Source organism: Talpa occidentalis, unplaced genomic scaffold (assembly GCF_014898055.3).
Source record: "Talpa occidentalis isolate TD23 unplaced genomic scaffold, MPIMG_talOcc4v2.1, whole genome shotgun sequence".
Lineage (NCBI taxonomy): Eukaryota > Metazoa > Chordata > Mammalia > Eulipotyphla > Talpidae > Talpa > Talpa occidentalis.
Genome location: NW_026555331.1, coordinates 107,793,699 through 107,814,809, shown reverse-complemented (window position 1 = coordinate 107,814,809; position 21,111 = coordinate 107,793,699). Strand labels below are relative to the sequence as shown.

Below are 21,111 nucleotides of genomic sequence, written 5' to 3'. Positions count from 1 at the left end.
AAAATTCTGAGAGAGGGACACTGTTTTTGGTATGAAATGCTTGGGATGGACTAGATGAATCTGATTTCTTCCAATCCCACTTACCCCTGAGGCACAATTAATACACAAAATAAGGTGTATTAATAAATGTTTCATAATCAGTTTGAAGGAATCACCAAGGTTTCAAATATAACCAATGCTTCAGTTTCGCCACTGAGGTTTTTCCCTTTATGAATAGAATGAATCTTGTTACAAAGGAGACAGCAATGACTGGTATCAAAATGTTTAATTGATCACCAACCCCCCCCCTTTTTTTAACCTTCAGATTTTCTTCTCCTCAGATCTGGAGGGTGGAGAAGGGGGGGGAAAGGCAGCATTGACACTTTTCTTTTTCTTTTTCTTTTTTTCAGATTCAGAAGAGTAAAAAACACCTCATATACAATAAAAGAGGCTGCCAGTGTCTTGCATCATTTTAGCTGAGCTTCTTCATTCTCCTTCTTCTCCTTCTTCCACAAAGACCCATATCTGGGGAAGGTGTACAACTTTCAAAAACAAGCCCCCACACTTGGCCTTCTCTCATGCCACTCCCTCCCAGGGGCTGATCCTCTGAGGGCTGGTTTGAGCTCTTACAAGTCTGGGAATTTCCCCTGAGCAAACCAAGCAACTTGAGATTTTTGCACAAACAGAAATAAAACTTGAAGGGACTTCCACAAAATCCTTTGCTAATGCCCTGACTTTCAAGGCACCTGTCTGGCCTGATGAGAATGGACGTCCTGGATATGCTGAAAGGGGCCTGAAAAGCCACACACAGAAACTGCCATGTTATTACTGTCAATGCTGTTACTTTAAATGTTACTTTTTTTGCACGGGCTGCTGATAGTAGACACAGCTATGCTGGCCTTCATCACAGCTAAGATGATGATTCCAGTCTCTGATTGTTCCTATCCTGAATCAGGAACATTCTTTTTTTTCCCTCCAATTTCCTTTCAGATTTAAAAATTTGTTCATATGCTTTCCTTTACATACATATATATATAATATGAAATTCTTTTTTAAAGATAATCCTGTAGGAATCTTTATTTGATGTTGAATTTATCTGTGTATTCATCAATATAAACCTGAATGTTTCATTCTTGGCCATACTTTTCAGGTGGAAAATCCTGTTTTGTTGGATAGCATCTCTAACTAAGTGGTTACTGAAATATTTACCACTAGCTTGTCCTCTTATTTCGGACATCTATGGTTTGACCTAATTAGTATCAGGGAGATATGCCAGAAAATTTTTTTCATTTTAAGAAGATTTAGCAATACGAGGTAGGACCTGATTAATAGCACAAATCAAATATAAGAATAGTAGATGTAGCACTGAGAGAATATAGATGCAATCCCTCCTCGTCCAAACCAAGTCCAAAATGGAACCCTATGGAGTATAATTTTATGGATATAAAGGGTGTGGTTTGGATAAAACAAATTCTTAACAATATAGTTGTGGTTCACAAGGAATCTTTGAGTGCTTCCCAGGGATAAATCATGTGACTATGCTGGTGATGGAAGGGAATTAGTAATAGGAAGAAAGAGAGGATTTTCTTACATGTATTTCCAATTGAAGATTTAATTTCTACTAAAAGAGCACAAAAACAAATATTAAAAAAAATTTTCTTATTACTAATTCGGAAAGTTGGTATTTCTTCAGACAGAAAGGAAATTGTATATGTGGTCTGCAAAACCTTTTGCCTTGCTGAAGTGTTCCCCAGCAGTATGATTTGAAGAAATCTGTCACACACATTGCACAGTGGTGTGTGGATATTTGAACAGGGTGTATTGGTCAGCTTTGCATTTTGCTTTGTAATAACATGTTTTTTTCTCTTGCCCCCCTCACCCCCCATTTTACTAACTGTGATCACAATAAATAATGTGGCTGCAAATTCAAATCAGGGACCTAGCAGGTCATGTAAATGAGTAAAGCAAGCCATGTAATACCGCTATTATTGTGATAAATGACAATTCACAATGGGCCTTGGTATCTGTGAGGCAGTAGGAGTAGCAGGGACAGTGAGAAATTGGAGAGGGGGCACATATGCTTAGGAAGGGAGCAGTTGCTAGCCAGCAACAGGATGAGTGTTATGTAGGATTGGGGGGCCCTAGAAACCTAGGATTTTATATAAACCCTCTCTAAATTTTTAAATACTGGCAACTCATTCAGAAACTTACACTGTGCTGGTCACAGAAAACATACTTATGCCCCGCATTCAGTCCACGGGACTTCAGTTTGTGAACTGTTCTTTGTGGTTTTGTATAGGAATGAAATACAGCCAGTACATGTCTGTTCTTGACCTTGGAACCTGAACCTTTTACCTCATTTCTATTCTGTATCTCATAGCCAGTCAAAATAGAAAGCCTGCAACTTCCCTTTTATACGTTAACAAGCAACATTAACCAATTTTTTAAAAAAGAAATAGGATTATAGCCATTTTTTTCTAGCATCACTAAAGATGAAATTGTTTTTCATTTGCTTTAAGTCATTGATTAGATGAAAAAGAATGGGAAGACTATACAGAGCTCTGTATGCACCTTTTAATGTGGAAAAATAAAAGCTCCACGTTATGTGGATTTTTAAATCCTCAAAAAGTATTTTGAAAGGTTTGAAAGAAATGCAAGACTATTTTTTAAAAGTATAAAACAATATATTGTTATGCTATGAATTTATACTGGAGTTGATACATTAAAATCATGACTTCAAGTTAGTCTTGACTGGAAGAACAATATTTCCAATGTCCCAGCTCAGTTTTCATTTTCTTCAGAGTCCTCCAAGACAAGTGACGCTGGGCACTCATCCTTCCATTGCATAGACCTTGGCATCTTAATTCTGTGTTAACCTTGTCACATAGAAAGCAAAAGTTTGCTCGTCTAGATTAAGAATTGACTGGCAGGTAGGGAAAGCAGTAGGAACATTCCTATCACTGACAAACAAGTTCTGTGTGTCTCTTGGTGGAAAATGGCAAATGGATTTGGGCCTTGAGTCTGGGTCCCCACGTCGCCAAACAGCTCTATATCCCAGTTGTGTTGATATTGTTTATTTCAGTGTTATGGGACCCATCCATAGAGAGGTCTTTGTCCATCTTTTATTCATGTTAACCTTTCTTGGGTCATGGGCCCTAATAGCTTATGGCACAGACAAGAAACACATTTCTAGCACATTAAATTCAAATGGGCTTTCTTCCACTGTCCATTTCATTCTCGGAGCTCTTAAAAATGATTAGAAACTTTGGACAGCTTCCTATTAAGGACATGATATACTTAAACAATAAAATGATACCTAAACACTTGAGAGCCAGAGTAGTCTAGCACCTGTTCATTTCATTTGCAGAATTAAAGCCATCATATTACATTTTCCACCTGGAATGATGCATTTAGTAAATATGAAAAGTAAAGAGCAAAATTGTCACAGGATGTAAGGCATAGAGCAGACCTAAAAATAGAGACCAAATTTGTAATCTGTATTTGGGAGAAAGGATACTGGTCTTTTAATATTATTCCTCTCGTAGATCACTTTTCTTTAGATGGATACCAGATAGAAAGAAAGAAAGATAGATAGATAGATAGATAGATAGATAGATAGATAGATAGATAGATAGATAGATAGATGAAAGATACACAGATATAGGTAGATAATATAATGTTTCTTTCTAGTCTTAAACTTAGAGCAAAGACTTATATGATAGAATTACTTCATAATTTTACTTATGGAATATTGGAGAAAACAAGAGAAAAATAGAATAAAATCTTCTTATAGTGATATAGAGATGATTCAGAGATTAAAGTACATGTAGGTGGCAAATGTCTCAAATAAAGAGAATTTAAGGATCCAGGAAACACTTTTTTTCTTTCTAGTGGGAAACTTCATTCTGATTTGAAATCTACATAGTGCCCGGTGTGGTCAGAATTCAGGAAACACATGCAAAATTATCCAGCTGAATCCCACTCCATCCTGTGAGTGCAAACAAATTTCAGACTTGTCTGAAATTTATTTAGCATCTCCTATATACCAAGCATATTGCTAACGACTTGCTTCTCGGTATATACAGACAACCTAACCACGCAAATAACTTATCATAATGAATGGGAAATTGCAGGTAGTTTGTGGAAATTTGTCAGAGCCAAGTTTATAAAATACCAAACAATAAAAACTTCTCTTTGACTCTTGTATTTAAGAAAAGCTAAAACCAAAACCAAGGTAGGATTAATCTGGTTTTGGGATGGGATGAGGATACCAATCTTTTGGAAATACTAGTGGATTTATTTATAACCTAAGTTGTAACTTTTAAATCCAGAATTCACTCTCTTGGAGAAAATAGGAGATTCTCTAGGTACAGAGTGGGGAATCATTGCCCAGTTTTGCTCCACCAGTATTATGATTGGTATAGCACTGAATTCTGCAAAATTGGAAGTTAAAGAAAATAATGTTGCAATAATTATATTGGATTTTATGGGTGAATAAATGGAAAGTAATACTTGTAATTCATCAACAGTGATCCTTGACTAAAGGCCTCATTATCTCTTAGAAATTGAACTTTAAAAAAAAGAAATTAAACTTAATGAAAAATTATACAATGAACAGCACAGTATTTCTATAAAATACCCCTTTGAGAAACAAGAGATACATTACCTGCCAAGATCAGATTTCAGCTTTTGAGGTTTCCTTTCAACAAAAACGCTGATGGGCATGGAGGTGACAAGTGAATTAGAATGGTATTAGAACCAGTTATGACATTAGACAGGCTTCCTCTGACATGTCATTTTCGGTCCAGGGAGAGTAGAAAAACAGAAAGGAGGCCCCCAGATATTCTCATTAGATATTTCTAAAAGTCAGGATGCTCCATCAGGGAAGTCTGCAACAAGCCAGAACTGTTTCTTTGAAGGAACAGGGGAGACCTGACTGAAAGATTCATGAAAGCCAATTTAAACATTACTCATTTCTAGTTATTTTAACTCATTTCTCCACCTCAAGCACTTTTCCTTAAAACATCGGCAAACATTATTTGAGATGAATTTACATAATCTGGCTACCCAGTTTAGTTTGCTGCGCACTGAACCAGGGAAATAGAGGATACCACATGAACCCTTTCAGCTCACTTGGGGCACACTTAGTCATCCTTGCTATTAATTGGAGCAAATGCTGACTGCAGCAGGCCAGAGAGTGTCATCACAAGGGGCCCCTCAAACCATGTATCTCTGTGGGAGCTGGCATTTGACCATACAGAAGTATTTCTCAGGTGATGGTGCAGGATAACTACTCGAAATAAAGCCCATTAAAACCTGGTGACTATGAAATGGCTCTTAAATAGGTCGTCCTGGAGGCACATCATTGTATAGTCTTTGCTTCTCTGTCATGGTCTAGCTTGGAGTAAGGATTTATGTACTTATATATTTGTCTTTGAGTGGGTATATGTGTGATGGTATAGAAATATAGCCACACATTAATATACATAGCTTTATAGTAAAGATTTATAGTATAGATTCATAGCCATAGGTATATCGTCAAGTCACTGACTCTAGAGCTAGAACTGTAGAGTATACACTTTCCATTTTTTTTTGCTTTGATGATATTTTTATACAATTTTATACACTGTAAAAATTTTTTAAATATTTGCTATTTTCATTTGTAGAACTCAGTTAGGTTTTTATGAGCTCTGGTGTCCACTGTACAGCCAGATTCCTCCACACACCCCTAGCTTGAGTCTCCTCCCCTTTTCATAAATTTTCTTTTACCTTTCCTCTCTTCTTCATTTTCCTGCCATTTGAAAATTCCTTCTTTTGCCTCTGTCTAGGCAAGCCATTTAGCTTGCAGTATCATTTTAGCACATGGAAACATAAAATAATAGGGAAAAAGTGAAAGCAACTTGTTCTAGTACATCCTACATGAGGAAATGTTTGGTGCCAAGGGGTAGGTGGGCAGGAGGGATTACACTGGGGAAGGAAGCAGGACAAAGGAAATCCTCAGGGGAGACCCATCACCCAATGCAAGGCGAGTCACTCTGAGGCTAATATGTGCCACATTATCTTCCCTCAGTGCAGAGCACAATTATTTCTGTCACAGGGTTTTTCTCCATAGGATGCTATGCCCCTCCATGGGTCTGTAGAGTCTCTCTTAATACATAACATGTGAATGGATCACTCAGCTCATCTCCTAAGCCTTAGATTTTGTTGCTGTTCAACTGAATTTGTGGGAGATGTCTGAATTAATTTCAACAATGCTGAACAAGACTGAATGAGGGAGGCAAGCAGAATCAAATCCCCAAACCTCAATTCAAATCATGCCAAATACTTAGTTCTTTGGAGAAATAAGAAAGGGATTTGGGGCTGAGTTCTGAGAATACTCTTCCAAAAGGAAGATGTTAAATGGACTTGTCTGTATTTTATAGCAGTGATAGAATATACTTCCACGGTGTGAAATATGCTTCTAGCAGATAAAATGCAGGTTGCAAATTGCCTTTGTGTATCATCGAGCTAGAGAAAGACCATAGGGTCTGAAGAAGAGCGTTTTTGTTTCCTGTGATGCTGGTTTATACTGAAACTATTCAAATGCCATAGCATCACATCTCCAAGTGCAAAAATAAATCATGAGGATTCATGTAAAAACAATATGCTAAACTGCGCTCAATAAATTAAAGATGTGTTTCTTGTAAATCTTATTTGCACAGATGAGGCTGACAGTTCCTCAATGTATTATTTTCCCCCAGCATCTAATAATGAATGTCTTGTATGTTCTTCTGATTACCAAATAAAAACAATGAGTTAACCTCTCAATTGGAATTTGAAAAATGAAAAAGGTGCCTTTTTTCTTTCAGTGTTTTTCATTGTTGTCACCATCCCAGATAAGTGACTGTTCGTACTCACTCAACCATCTGTGTCTTGTATTCCTTCAAAACCACATGATACCCAGGTACAAGTGCCTACGTGCTGGAAGATATACACAGTGCCTCACATCTCATATAATCTTTAATGAGTAGGTGGGGTGAGGTGAATGGATTATCAGAAACTCCTTAGAGGCGTAGGAAATGTCAGAATTCTCAGAATTGGACTAGCATCCAGATGTTCAATCTTTTGGGTCTGATGATAATGGTTTGACAGTCCATGATACTGGCTTGTGAATTCCAGGCTCTTTTTCTTCCTCCTTCTTTTGAAAGGTCTACCTGGAAATATATATGTTTTTCCTCTCCAGCCACAAATACTCGGAGTCTGATTAGGACTAGTCACTACCCCTGCTTGTGGGCAAGCGGGATGGCACCTGGCCTCACTCCTCTAGCCAGCAACATGTGAGAATGACTCCCCTAGTAGTGATGATGTGTATTACACAAACACCACCCTCTAATCCACTGGATTATTACTGACAAACGGAGTGTGATTTTCTTCAGTGCTGTTGTATTTGTCATATATGTCTTCTTTTTTGAAAGCAAAAGTAGAACTTACTGATTCTGAAAAATACAGAGTAGTACAATAAAACTAAAATCACGTGTAATATCCCATCCAATGGCTATTCACTGTTAGCTTTTCACTGTATTTCCTTATGGTCTCTTGCTATGTGTTTTTACACAGTCGTGACCTTACCCTACAGTGTATTTAATTCTGTACTATGGTTTGTTCATATAATATTGGGTTGTGAGCATTGTCCCATTTTTAAAAAGCTCTTTATTAATATAATTTCAGTAGCAACATTTTATTTCATTCTGTGGCTCTAGCACACTTAACTGCCCCTCTGCTCTTGGACAATTAGCTTACATGCTCTTATTTATTTTTTTGCAGTTAAAATTAGCATAGAAATGGAGTTCTTTGTGCATAAGGCTTTGTTGCATTTCTGAATCTCTCCATTGAGCAGCTTTTTAGGTGTACAAGTTTGGCCAAAGGTCATGAACAGTTTCAATGCCTCATTCCTATAGTCAATTCCAAAGCATATTCAAATAGTAAAGCAGCTGTATTTAAAATGTATATAGTGTTGTGCTATATAAATAACTCTTGTGTTTTTGGTGATTTTCTTTGTAATGAACAGAGATCAGGTCACACAAAAGCAAGCATAGTACTGGTGGTGGTTGTATTGTGGAGGGTAGTTGTTATTAAACATTCTCAGTATGCAACTCTTATTTACATACCACTGGAAGACAACGCTTAGGTAAGTGCTGTCAGATTAGAAGTCCTCCAAGTCTTCCAACATTTCCATTTTCAGCCCTGAGCTGAACTTGGGCTTCTCTTGATGCTCTTTTTTTTTTTTTTTAAGACTGTAAAGAGACAAAAATGACATTTTGTTCCCAGACATCAGGCAACAGCCAATTGCCCTCTACTGCTGCCCAAGTACAACGTAGTAAAGATGTTGGTAGATGTGTTTATAAGTAAGGATCAGAGGTTTGTGAGTATCATAAAGGCAGACTTTACAATATGCTAAATAAAAGAGATTGCAAGTACTCAGTAGGTTGACAGAAACTTCTCCCTCCTGGGTCTTGCAGCTCCCACCTCTGCCCTGTGGGAGCCAGTTGTGTGATAACAGCAGTGCTATTGTTGGATCATTACTAATGGTGACGCTTGTTCTCAGGAGCTCTTAAATCACCCTTTCCTCAGCAGGCATGGGCTTGGCTGTGCTAACCCTATTTTGTAGAAGGGAGACTATTTGTTTGATGTCGAGCTGAAAATCACTGGTGTTTAATGCAAACTCATGTCCTGAGTCTTATGTGTGTGTATTTGTCCCCAGGGGGGCAGCCTTGGTTGTCACTTCCATCACTGTCTTCTCTAGACTCCTGATGAATTGGATTCATTGCCCTTTAACTGAACCAACCAAGGACATTAATTTGAAATATCTGAAAGCTATTCATTTGTCAAAAGATACTTCCAGTCACACAAGCTGCAGTGATGACATTTCTGCCCTGAACTGACTGATTGGGTTGTTTACTTTCTGAAAAGTCACGTACCCTGGGTCGAGGACAACGCAATTCATGACCTTAAAATGCCTCTCTCCCACAGATGATATATTAGCTACTTTACACACACACATAAATATAATGCACACCTTTCAATTTAAGTTAATAGCAAACATTTTATTTCACTGAAGTTTGCTAAACACTTTACCTGTCTACTCTTACTTGATCTTCACAATTACATTCTGAAATTGATGTTTTTAAAATGTTTATAGATGAGGAAAATGAAGCTTAGCATATCAACACTGATGTAGCTACTTATTTATTTGTTCCCATTTTATCCAAATCATTTATGTAATAGTTCAGGATTCTAAAACATAATGTAATCAATCTGTTTTGTAATAATTAATAAAGCAAAATAAAATCAGTGGCAGAAAGGAGAGTCTGTGTAGAGAGAGCATACCAGGGCAAATGTTCGTATGTAGACACACAGGCTAAATAGGCCTCCCACCTCACAACATTGTCATAAACTGGATTTGAGTTTCCTGAAACCCAAAATAAAAATGGAAAATAAAACGTCATTTCATCCAGGAAAATAAAGGACACCAGTTATTCAGAAGACAGGGTGCCTTCCCTGATGGCTGAAGGAAAAGAAATGTCTTCTGCAGGGACCACCAAATATGATGTTTCTCTCTCACAGCTGCAAAAAAAAAGCCGAGTGCTGGATGCCACCCCAGACCAATTAAACAGCGTCTTTACAAGGGTCCTGATAGCAGCATATTTTCCTTAAAACTCCCTGTATGATCCTGATGGGTAGTGAAGATTAAAAACCTCTGACAGAGTAAATTCTGTGTCACTGAGGAAGTAACATCCCTGAGTAGATTTCTCCAGTAAATCCCAGAGGGATCTCTGTGTCCCCAGGCCAACTGTGGGAATGGGGTAGTTGGGTGCTCAGTTTCAGATGTTTTCCTAGGAATGGGAGTAAGGGAGGGGTAAAGGGTTTTAGAAAATGAAACTTAGATACATTGAGTGTTATTCCCACAAAGGGGACTGAGTAAAGTGATATGTAATTTGGTGACCATGGATTGAGAATTTATTCCAGGAATACCACCTCAATTAAAGGGGAGCCAGTGAAAGCTGACTCAGAACCTAAACATCCCTGATGGCTCACGCTGCTGCTAAAGTGCTGAAGAATTCTCAAGCAGCTTTATTTTATGCATCTCTGCCTGCTACCTGTGTATGACTCATGATTAGGAGAAGTGGGGCTGGCTTCTCCCCTTTCCTGATACAGAGGGATGTCATCAAGCACAGCGAAAAACAACATCATTTCCAGAGGGCTTTTAGTTTTGCTTTCCCAATGGCCCAAGGCCCCCAGAGATTCCGATCCCACTCAGTGTCTGCAAAGAAGATACCGAGGGAATGAAAAGCTTCCCCAAGAGAGAATCATCAAGCTGCAAGCTTTTGGGAGATCCTAGTAGATGACCTTTAAAACTTGCACCAATCATTCCTATAAAATAATAAGTGAGTGTTTCTACAGGCAGTAACAGTATTGGAAGCTTGTAGCCACCGAGTGCCTTGAAGATTTTCAAGTGCTTGTGTTGGCAACCTTACATTTGATCTCTTGAGTATCCATAGAGAGAGGGTGCCATATTTTCCAACAGTTAGACAAGAAGGAAAATGTATCACACAAGGTTTTCCAAGTTTGCCTGAAAGTCACAGTCACCTGGGGGACCTATGGAACTCACAGGCCCTTCCAGAAATGTTGACTCACTAGTACTTGGTAAGGCCTGGGAATCTGGTTTTGTTTTTCCTTTTTGTTAAAATACTTACTGCAGGTTTTTCTTATCCTTAGGTAAATTTAGGAAGACTGCACGTGAAGGAAATCTGGATAATGGGTTGGTCAAAAAACAATAGGAGTCATTGGAAAAAGAGTCTGTAACTGTAACTCTGAAGGATTTTGTGTTGTAACACACATCAACTTTACGCAAATTACTTGTATGTCCTTTGCTTCCAAATTCTGTAAAATGGAAATCATTTAATCATCAGAGTATCAAAAAAGACAACTAACATGCATTTAATTGTGGGTAGCTGCTTATTTAAAAAATGGTACAATACCATGTAATATGGTACCTAGGACATTGGTGGTAGTTTGATGTATGACAGTGACTATTACTTAGGACCGAACTATCAAACTGTGAACTGACACTCTAAACTTCCAGCCTGAAGCAGTGGTCACAGCTGAGGGTAACTGCGCTCCTATGGGGTGTTTGTCATTGTCTGGAGGGCATTTCTGATCATCAGGACAGGGGAGGTGCCCCTGATATCTAGTGGACAGAGGTCAGGAATGCAGCTCAACACTCTACTGTGCACAGGACAGTCTCCTTCACAAAGAATTATGTGACCCAAATGTCATACTGCTGCGGTTAAGAAGCCCTACCCCAAAGGGACAGTGAGACAAATAAAAAGTCTTGTGACTGGAAGAATAAATACTCTGGGTCACCCCATAGAGCAGGTGGATCCAGTGGGACACAGATGCCTTTCTAGGAGATCACCCAAAAATCAGAGGCATGGATTTGCGTCCTGTTGTAGGGTCAGGAAAGGACACAGTGCAGGTTTTCTATGATCCAGCAGACCGGGTAAAGGAGGAGTCAGAGTCCTCAGTGGCTTTTTGCAGGCTTTTATTGGGGTTTACCAGGCATATGGCAGGCAGGGGTGCTGGGGGGCCGGGAGGCTGGTAGACCTCCCAGGCCCCAGCAAATCCTTACTCTATCTGGGCTCTCTGGCCTTCTCTCTGCTTCTCTGCTCTTCTGTTCGTTCTGCTGCTTCTCGGCTTCTGCTGGCGTCCCCGTGACGCCGCCCTTAAAGGCCCAGTCTTGGCCCAGGTGAATCCCATCTACCTATGCCCACACCCTATTCCAGGTGCCCGCCATCAGGCATGCATTCAAGACCGCAAGGATCCACCATCTATCCTGATGGCGGGAGGGCAGAAAAGCCTGACATTTTCCCTTACCCTACACCTGTGATTCACATAGTGCCTCTGATTGGGGCTGACTTTTCCACACTCATGCCCACCATTCTTTGTGTGGGATCCAGAGTGAATGGCACCCCTGGGGTTGTGCACCAGGCAGCCCTGACAACCACCTTCACTTTGGGTGAACGTGTTCACCTCTGTGTGTCCAGGACACCTCATTAGACTGATAATCATTACGTTCACCTGGGAAACTTGCTGAAAGGCAAACTTCTGGCTCCATTCCCCGAGATTCTGCTTCAGTAGGCTCTGGAAAGCACCCTGGGAGCCACACTTATAAAAATCACCTCAGGGGATTCTGAAGCTCTCTTACAGCCAAGTTTGCACCTCTAAGTTCTTCGCCAACTCTGACATTCAGAGCATCTATGAGGCCTGGGGCCTAAAGTCCTCCTGCTTCACTGCTCTCACCTCATGCAAAGTAACTGTTTGGGTGGGTCTGAGGCATTTGGGTTAACATTCTGTTTTCTATTTTTATTATTACTAGTAGTACAGTTAACACTACAACTACGAATAATAGTAATAATACAATAATAACAATAACACGATGTCAAGGGTGACAACTGTTCAGAGGAGCTACTTCCGCAACAGTAGTTCTCCATCCTGGAAACAATTATGACCTGGGGGCCGGGGGCGTTACAAACACTGATGCTAAGCTCCATCTTCGCAAATGAGACCGACTCTCCGGTGACGGTTCTCAGGCTTCTGCACATTTAGAAGCTCTCCCTCTTGGTCCTCACATTCAGCCCGCTCAGGGTGTGTTGGTCTCAACATACCAACCTGCCCCCCAGAAGACCGAGAAGGGTCAAGTGCACACAGGTGCACACAGGCCAAGGCTGTGCTCCTGGCTTCTCTGACCCTGGAGTAGGGGCGGCCCCGCCCCTACTTTCTTCTAAACATTGTTTTCAGACTCTCGCTTTCAGGTCATTGGATAATGTTTGAGATATCATTTGATGACTATTACCCGTCCCAGAAGCGTATTCACAATGCTACCCTCCCTTATCCTCTTTTTCCTCTTCACAGGCACTAAGAAGCGTTCTCATGGCTCCCCAGCCCCAAGCACTAGCTCCACAAGTCGCCTGACCTTGCCAGGTGGGTAAACTGTACTGTGCCATAATCCTAGTGATCCGGAGAGTTTTCTCAGGATGGTTTCTCAGGAATTGAGTTTAGCAGTTAGCGGACAGAGTATCTGACCCCTTACTTTTCCACTCCAACCTGTTATCAGAGAGCTTTATCTGAGGTTCCTCCAGGAAAGGACATACTATATTCATAGCTGGTTCACTGCCTCCCATGTTCTTCCTTGATGTTTATCAAGATGTGCTATGGAAGCATTTCTTTGAGAGACTGATGGTACAGGGCTGAGTGTGAGTCTTCGGTGAGAGACATTTGGGTTCAACTCTGTCCTTATCTCTACAGATTGGGATTAGAAATAATTCTTGCAAATACAGCATGTATTTATATGCATACATATATACACTGCATATGCAAATACATACATATATATGCTGACATGTATATTGGGTGTTCATAGCTAATCAGTTTCTGCTATTGAGAAATATGGAAGTCATGTGTGGTCTGTATTGAATCTCATCTAACATTTATTAGTGATTTTTTAAAAAGATTTATTTATTTATTTATATAAGCACTGGGCACAGTCAGAAGCGTGGGATGGTGAGAGAATGCACCAGAGCCAGAGCGGGGAACAGAACAGGCAGACTGACGAAACACACTGCTGAGGGGAGCAGCAGGTACAGCAGGAGAGGTCTGTCGCGCCATGTGGGACCCTCACCAGCGGCCGGGGATTGAACAGGCATTGCGTATGCTGCAGGCAGCTTTGCAGCCCAGCACTCAACCGCTGCGCCACCAGGCCCTATTAGTGAATTTTGAGCTTTCACAATATCCATGTGTGATCACTGTTTCATGTGAGAGCCATATATTGTTCATTCTGTCTCTATGCATGGGACAACATTGTCTACTACAATTTAATGTTTGTAAGTAGACTTAGAAAGACATATCTATTGAGGAGAGGTAATAAAAGGTTAATATGAACATCCCAGAAAATGGAAAAAATGCTAACAATTATCAGAAGAAAAACTTTTGCCAATATACCACCCAGAGCTCACCAATATTACATCTCTTTCCAGTCTCCACTGAATATGTCTTTCTCAGGTTTTTTATTCTACATGGAGTTTTTGTTTCCTTCCTTTTAAAATTTGCCATTGCATTATGAGATTTCCCCCCATGTTATTAAATAAATGAAAAATATTTCATTGACTAACATTTCATATAATTATGTCACAATTTATATTATAAGATCGTTGATAATTTGACATTTAAGTAGTTAGCATTTTTATTATTTTAATTAACCTTATGTTCTTGTACTTAAATCTTCTTTCTAGTCCATAAGTATGGTGCTAGGATAGATTTCTGTAGTAGAATTACTGGATCAAGAATACATACATATTTAGGTTCATATTCTTTGTCATTATTGTGAAAGTGATTTCTGGAAAGGTAGTATTTTATACTATGTGTAGTGAGTTTGCCATTTCACTCTGCTCTTGCTAATGCCAACATTAATATGTTAACAAAATAAGAAAAATTATATCTGCATTAGATTCGCATTTATTTTATCTTTTAAAAAATCTGCTTTCTAACATTAATTAATCTTTCACATTTCTTTTTTCTGAAATTGCCATATTTTACCCATTCTGAGAGATACCCTTACATGTTAGCCCTTTTGAAATAGGAATGTTTGCAATCAATGGTGCTTTGTCATAATTTAATTACCAGCAATTTTTCTAGGTTTTATATAAAATAATATTTAACTTTTCAAAATAATTGACATTTTAGATTAGATGAAATATAATCTATGTCTGTTTTTTCAACCTTAGCTTCTGTGGCTTCCCCACCTCACTCCAACAGCTGGACTCAGTGTCTACTTAAACTTTCTTGCTTCTCGCCCTCTGCCTGCAATGCTCTTACCCTTGTATTTTCCCGATTCATCTCTCTTTGCAGTCCCTCCAGATCATCTAGGAGAAGTAATATTAGCACAATTATTTGCTTATCAATCCATTTCTCCATTAATAGGTGGCTTTTTCAGGGGTGGGGACTGCCTTCCTTTCTGCCCTGTGCCTGACAAAGTGGCAAGCACATATTGGGTGCTCACTACTTTTATAAGACTGAATGTGTGGGTATGAGTGTGTATTCTCCAGTTGAATTTACTCTATACAGAAAGCAACCATACTCACAGAAAGGCTCATTGTTTTTGGTTTTTTTTTTTTTTTTTTTTTTCAAATTTGGTTCTGAATCTAGTAAACTAACTGAATTTTTTCCCTTTTTTGAAGTGACATTGGTTTATAACACTGTGTTGATTTAAGGAAATAGGCTTACACCTCCTCAAATGTATGTCACAACACCACACCCACCACCAAAGCATCCATTGTCCTTTACTTTAGACTATTGCTCCCCCCCTTTCACCCAATCCCTCTCCACCATACCCTTCTAACAGCCTCAATTCTGCAGTCATATTTCTAGGGTTTATTTGGTTCAGTTGTGTCATTTTCTTTGATTTGTTTCTCTATATTTCACATTTGTGTGAAATCATTCAGTATTTGTCTTTTTTCTAATTTACCTCACTTAACATAATTCCCTCCAGTTCTATCCATGTTGTCACAAATGGCAAGAGTTCATCTTATTTTTTATAGTTGAGTAGTATTCCATCATGTATGTATGCTAACTTGTTTTTTTAATATTGACTAGACCTTGCTCTGAAGTTATGCTGTTTGGTCGATGAGCATTAGGAGAAAACATGTTGTAGATCAAACCACTCCAGTGTATACTGGTGGGGGTTGCTCTTCTTTATTAGGTCTTAACATTCAGTCAGGTGGGACCTGGAGGCCATCCTGGGCAGGGATCAGAATAGCCAGGGCTGACCTAATTTCTACATGCTGTGCTGGGGGCTTCCTGCTAGTCAGTTGAGTTTCCAAGTCCTCCAAGTCAGTCTTAGCCATCTGTCTTTGGTTGTCATTTGGCAGTATAAGCAGGTCCCAAATTGTGTCTTATGCTCCATGTTCTGACCACTCCCATACCATTAGAGATGGCATGGGTAGTTAAACATTTGACATAATTTGCCATTCTTGGCCTGCCAGACACTCTTCATCTCTCTCATTACAATGGCCAGCTCACTACTTCTCTCTCCCATCTCAGGAACACCACGTGTTGTCTCTCTCTGACTCAATGCTTACATCATCGGCTCTTGATGCAGGCTGTCAAGCAGTTTAAAATATAATGTTTAGGATACTTAGAGAAAAATGGAGGAATACTGTTTCTTGAAAATATAATAATGAAGTAAAATTATATAGAAAAAAACAAAGACAGGCAAAAGAAATTATTCAAAATCTGAAAATTTAAAAATGCAAACAAATATAGCCATTGGAATTTTTTAAAAAAGATAAACTCAGTTGATGGGATAACCTCAAGGTAGAACACAGCTGAAAAGAGAATTAATATTGGAAAATAGTCCTTATTTCTAATGAAAGACAGTGTGGAGAGGGAACCATAATATAATATGAAAGGGCATGAAACATATAGTTTTAGAAAATAAAATAGGGGTAAATCTGTGTGACCTGGAATTAGGCAATCATTTTGTAAATATGGTACTTAAAGCTCAAGCAACCAAAGAGTAAATAAGTAACAAAGGTTCACCAAGATTGAAAAGTTGTGCTTCAAACGATACCATCAAGAAAAGTGGGAAGAAAATCCATGAAATAGAAGCAAATGTTTGCAAATCACGTATCTGATAAGGATCCAAAATCCAGAAGATGTTAAGAATTCTTATAACTGAAAAATAAAAAGACAACCCAAATAAAAGTGAGCAAGAGATCTGAATAAACATTTTAAAAAAAAAAAAAAGATATGCAAATGCAGTGAGAAAAATGCTCAACATCATTGGTGTTTAGGGAATTAAAACCTAAACCATTTTGTATGCACTAGAATGATGAGAATAAAAAAGATGACTAGACAATGATGTGGAGAAAAAAAGATGTATAATAGCAAGGGTTGACAATGATGTGGAAAAAACAGTACCCTCCTACATTGCTGGTAGGAATGTAAATTGGAATGCAGTTTAGCAGTTTCTCAAAAAGTTAAGCATAAAGTGACAGTACGATCCAGCAACTCTGCTCCTGGTATGTTCCCAAGAGAATTGAAAACGTGTTCACACAAAAACTTGTCTATAATTAAAAAAAAAATGTCTACAGATATGTATAGACGTATTACTTGTAATACGCGAAAAAGTGGAAATAATCTAAATGTCCATGATGTCAAGTGAATGAATACATTAATAAGATGTGGTAAATCCATAGAAATAGGTTATTATCTGACTTTGCTAAGGTAATGATGCATGGATGCTTCCTGCATTGGAAACATTTTGCTAAATGAAAGAAACCAGATATGAAAGACCACATAACACATGACTCCATTTATGTGAAATGTTCAAACGGGCTAATGCAGAAAGACAGTAGTTCAGTGGTAGCTAGAGGCCGAGGAGAGGAGAGGAAAGATATGAGTCTGGTAATCCTAAGTGGCCTGTTTGGCCACCATTTTGTTACCTATGTTTCTGCATTCCTACACAAGGTCAGAACAGCCTGGTCAATCAGTTCTGGGAGCCCAACCCTATAAGGTGCCTTTCAAGCCATCAAGAATAGAAAACTTGATCACCCTGGGAAGGGTATGCATCACGAGCTATGACCAGTAACGCCCAGGGGCCTAATGACTGATGCCTAAACTTACCCCTGACTTATACATCTAGAGGTATGACTGGGAACACCTGGGGGCCCTTTGACTGATAATGACAAAGGACCCCCAGAAGCTGGTTAATGGGACACCTTGATAAGATTGAAACTGTGACTGGGGAACTAAGGCTTGATTTCAATCTCAATACTGAGTCATCAAGCAGATGAGAATGCCTGGGGGACAGATAGCATAGATTACAGAGCACATTTTCTAGTTTCAACCCTCCCTTTTCTCTTTGTCCCTCTTCCCCGCACAACTGATGCTATATGATTATTCTATGAATAATAAGGTCAGGATCTTGCTCTTTCAGCAGCATTCTATATTGTACAGCTTGCCCCATGACTCCTGTTTGTCAGTGCAGTGTTGTCAATGTAACAGAGAGAATGGAGAATGAGTTCTCCTGGGCATGGGGTAATGAAAATTGGGTGATGAAGTGTTTTGGAATTAGATAGCGATGATGCAAAACGTCATGAATATACCTTGGAATTGTACACTTCAAAGGGTAAATTTTATGGTATGGGAATTATTTCTCAATTAAAAGGGATCTACTACAACAAGAAAAGAGCGCCCCTAACACATGTGTGATACAAGCCCTAATGCAAACACATGAGTAAATGAAACATGTGAGCAGAACAATAATGTCCAGTTTTTGTGATAAAATAGAAAACAAGCTATAGCTGGAAGGAAGGCTATTTAACAAGGACTTAAGATCTATTTTATCCTTGGGCAGAACTTTGTAATTTTATAACTTTTTGACACAAAGGAACATAAATAAAATAATTGTGATGTGACATATATAAGCTAAATCAGCAAGTGAAAACCAACAGAGAAAAGGAATATAGAGAATATGTAAATTTAACAGAAGGCAGAAAGGAAGAAAGGAGCAAGAAATTAAGAATGGTGAAATATCAGTAATAACAATAATTGCAAATGGCTTCAGCTCCCCCCAAAAAAATACAGAACTTTTCTGATCAGCAAGAAAAACAAAATTTCATTCTAGCCTGCTTTTAGGAGACAACCTTTACAAAATCCTCGCAGAAAGTTTAATGATTGTCAGAAGAAATCCCATGCAACATATAAGGTAGTTCTTTGAAAAATGTTCTCCATTTTAACCTCAATTTAGCATTTTATTATATAAATGGGCTACAGGGTAGTTAATTATTTTCCTGCTGATAGTTATTTTTCTTTTTTAAATTATGAACAATGATTAACATAATTTTTATAAGATATATACCATCAAACACAATTTATATTTTTTAAAGCAAGAAAAAATATGAGGTATTTTATGGATACATACAAATGCAGTGATTAATTGAATATATGTTCCAGAATAGTATCAAATTCTGAATTGCAGCTTTTTTGGTGCTGGGGAGAAATATGTGGAAGGGTATACTGGATACTTCAAATCTGTGTGCTATTTATCTCTTTAATTACAGTTTTGAGCAAATATACAAAATATTTGATTTGTTGAAACTGTCTTGAGAGTACATGGATATGTACATGTACATGGATTTATACATTTCTGTGCTCAAAATCATATATATTAAGGGGTTTTTATAAGTGAAAAGTCCATCACCATCTACCAAGACAGTTTTGTTTGGTTTCATCCATGTAGACATGGTATTACCTATATTTAGAGAAATTTAACATTTTCCCTTTAAACCTATTGGAAGAGATGGGTGTTGGGACATGAAGATTCAGAGGTGAAGAAGTTCTGCCAGTAACATGCTTCAAGACAGAAGCCAGCAGATACCAGTTCATTAGGAACTGCTTGTTTGGTTTCCAAAATTACCGAAGGGGTCATTCTGCAGCTCTGGCACCAGGAAACCTCTCTGGGGACCTCACCTTGATTCCTTGCACATCTGCAGCACAGTGACTCTTATATGGCAAAGTGATAGCACCTGCAGCTGATTTTTTTCTAGAGGCAACTGCAACTAATGTCCCTTGAGCTTTCTGAATCCAATCAGGCTCCGGGGATTGCTGAGGAAGTGTAGGCTCTCGCTGGAGGAGTGGCACAGTGTCTCAGCACCACTTTCAGTCATGACTGCTAATGATGGAGATTAGTCAGTGACTGACTTCTCAGCAGATCCCCCAGGGCGCCTCAGCCACCTCCCTTTTCCGAAGTGATCCTTATATCCAAAGGTACAGTACCCTAGCCATTTGCTCCTACAGATAGAAGATTGCTCCTGTTTGTGCAGCTGCTTGCATGCACGGTAGTGTAGTTGGTAGACGCAGCCCTAATCTAGACACAGCTTCTAATCTCTACTGTCTAATGTAGAAAGTTTGTGTGTTTCTGTGCCAACTGGCTTGCAATGACATTGTTGTGTGTCCTGTTCTAGGAGACTATGGATAAAACGTCTATCCAACGGATTCTTCAGAAGAGAATGGACCGGCTCTGAGGTCTGAAGACTTTTTAGGAAGCTTATGTTTCCTTTATCAAAACAAAATATAATGTGTATTGTAAGTTATGAAGGTATTAATATCAAAAATGATGATGTTCGATCTCCTACATTGTGTTTTTTAACAATAAATACTTTGATATGTATTGCACAGCTAATCAAAGAGCAGAGACAATGTTGGGTTCATAACACGTATTATCTCACTCAAGCCTCACAACCTCTAAGGAAGGTACTGTGAGCTCCATTTTGCAAATTGGGAAACTGAGGCATAATCAAATATAATTTACCCAAAATTAGCAGTAGGCAAACCTCTGCTTTTTGTGCCAAGTTTCATTGTTAGTGGGTAAAAATTGACATCAAAGGGTCCACACTTTCTTTCACATTTGCCATCTACCCAGGGATTAGATCAATTGCCCATGTACCAATTTTAAGGGCAATGATGAGGTAGAGGGTGTCCTGCCTTTGCTGTCTTTTAAGTGACGATTCCAATGAATACTCTCTTTGCAACTGTTTTCTGTCTTGAGTTCAGTTTAACAAATGACAGTTGTCTTATTATGGACTAGATCAAAGCTCATTGTTATGCACTGATTAAGCTCTCTGAGCCCCAGAACCTGGAGAAACTTATCTTTGCAGGTTTCCTCTGGCACAGGTCACTGTTGGTGTGAACAAAGGATTTAGAACTATTGATCAAGCCTTACATTCCCCATCTTCATATGTACTCAGGGAAACACACCTGCTGCTGAGAAAGATCCAGCAAAAGGCTAAGCTTGCATACTCTCCAAAATATTTTTCTCATTTGAAAAGGCATGTATCATGTACTTTGACTTGCCAGAGCAAACAAGATGAAAACAAAGAACTAAATTGAAAATGGTTATCTCCTTGATGGAGGGCTATCTTACCTTCTTTAGTAATTAAAGCAAAAATTAGTTTTATTAAATTAAGTCATTAATCATTAAATTGTATGATTGCAGGGCATCTAATAGGTAACACTGAATAAGAAAAGAGCTGAGTT

General features: G+C 38.8%; 1 protein-coding gene across 8 annotated transcripts in view; it reads left to right on the top strand.

Moving 5' to 3' along the window:
* PDE1C (phosphodiesterase 1C) overlaps positions 1-21,111 on the top strand; it is a 417,006-nt gene that overhangs the window by 381,848 nt on the left and 14,047 nt on the right. For 4 of the 8 annotated variants that reach the window (XM_037509936.2, XM_054692455.1, XM_054692453.1 and 1 more), the window contains 2 exons: positions 12,931-12,999; positions 20,040-20,100. In XM_037509936.2, coding sequence (XP_037365833.1) covers positions 12,931-12,999; positions 20,040-20,053 — 83 coding nt within the window. In that variant the 3' untranslated portion in view covers positions 20,054-20,100. Of the gene's footprint in view, positions 1-389; positions 447-12,930; positions 13,000-20,039; positions 20,101-21,111 lie in introns of those variants that run through there. The other 4 variants (XM_054692457.1, XM_037509953.2, XM_054692454.1 and 1 more) reach the window with 2 other exon arrangements.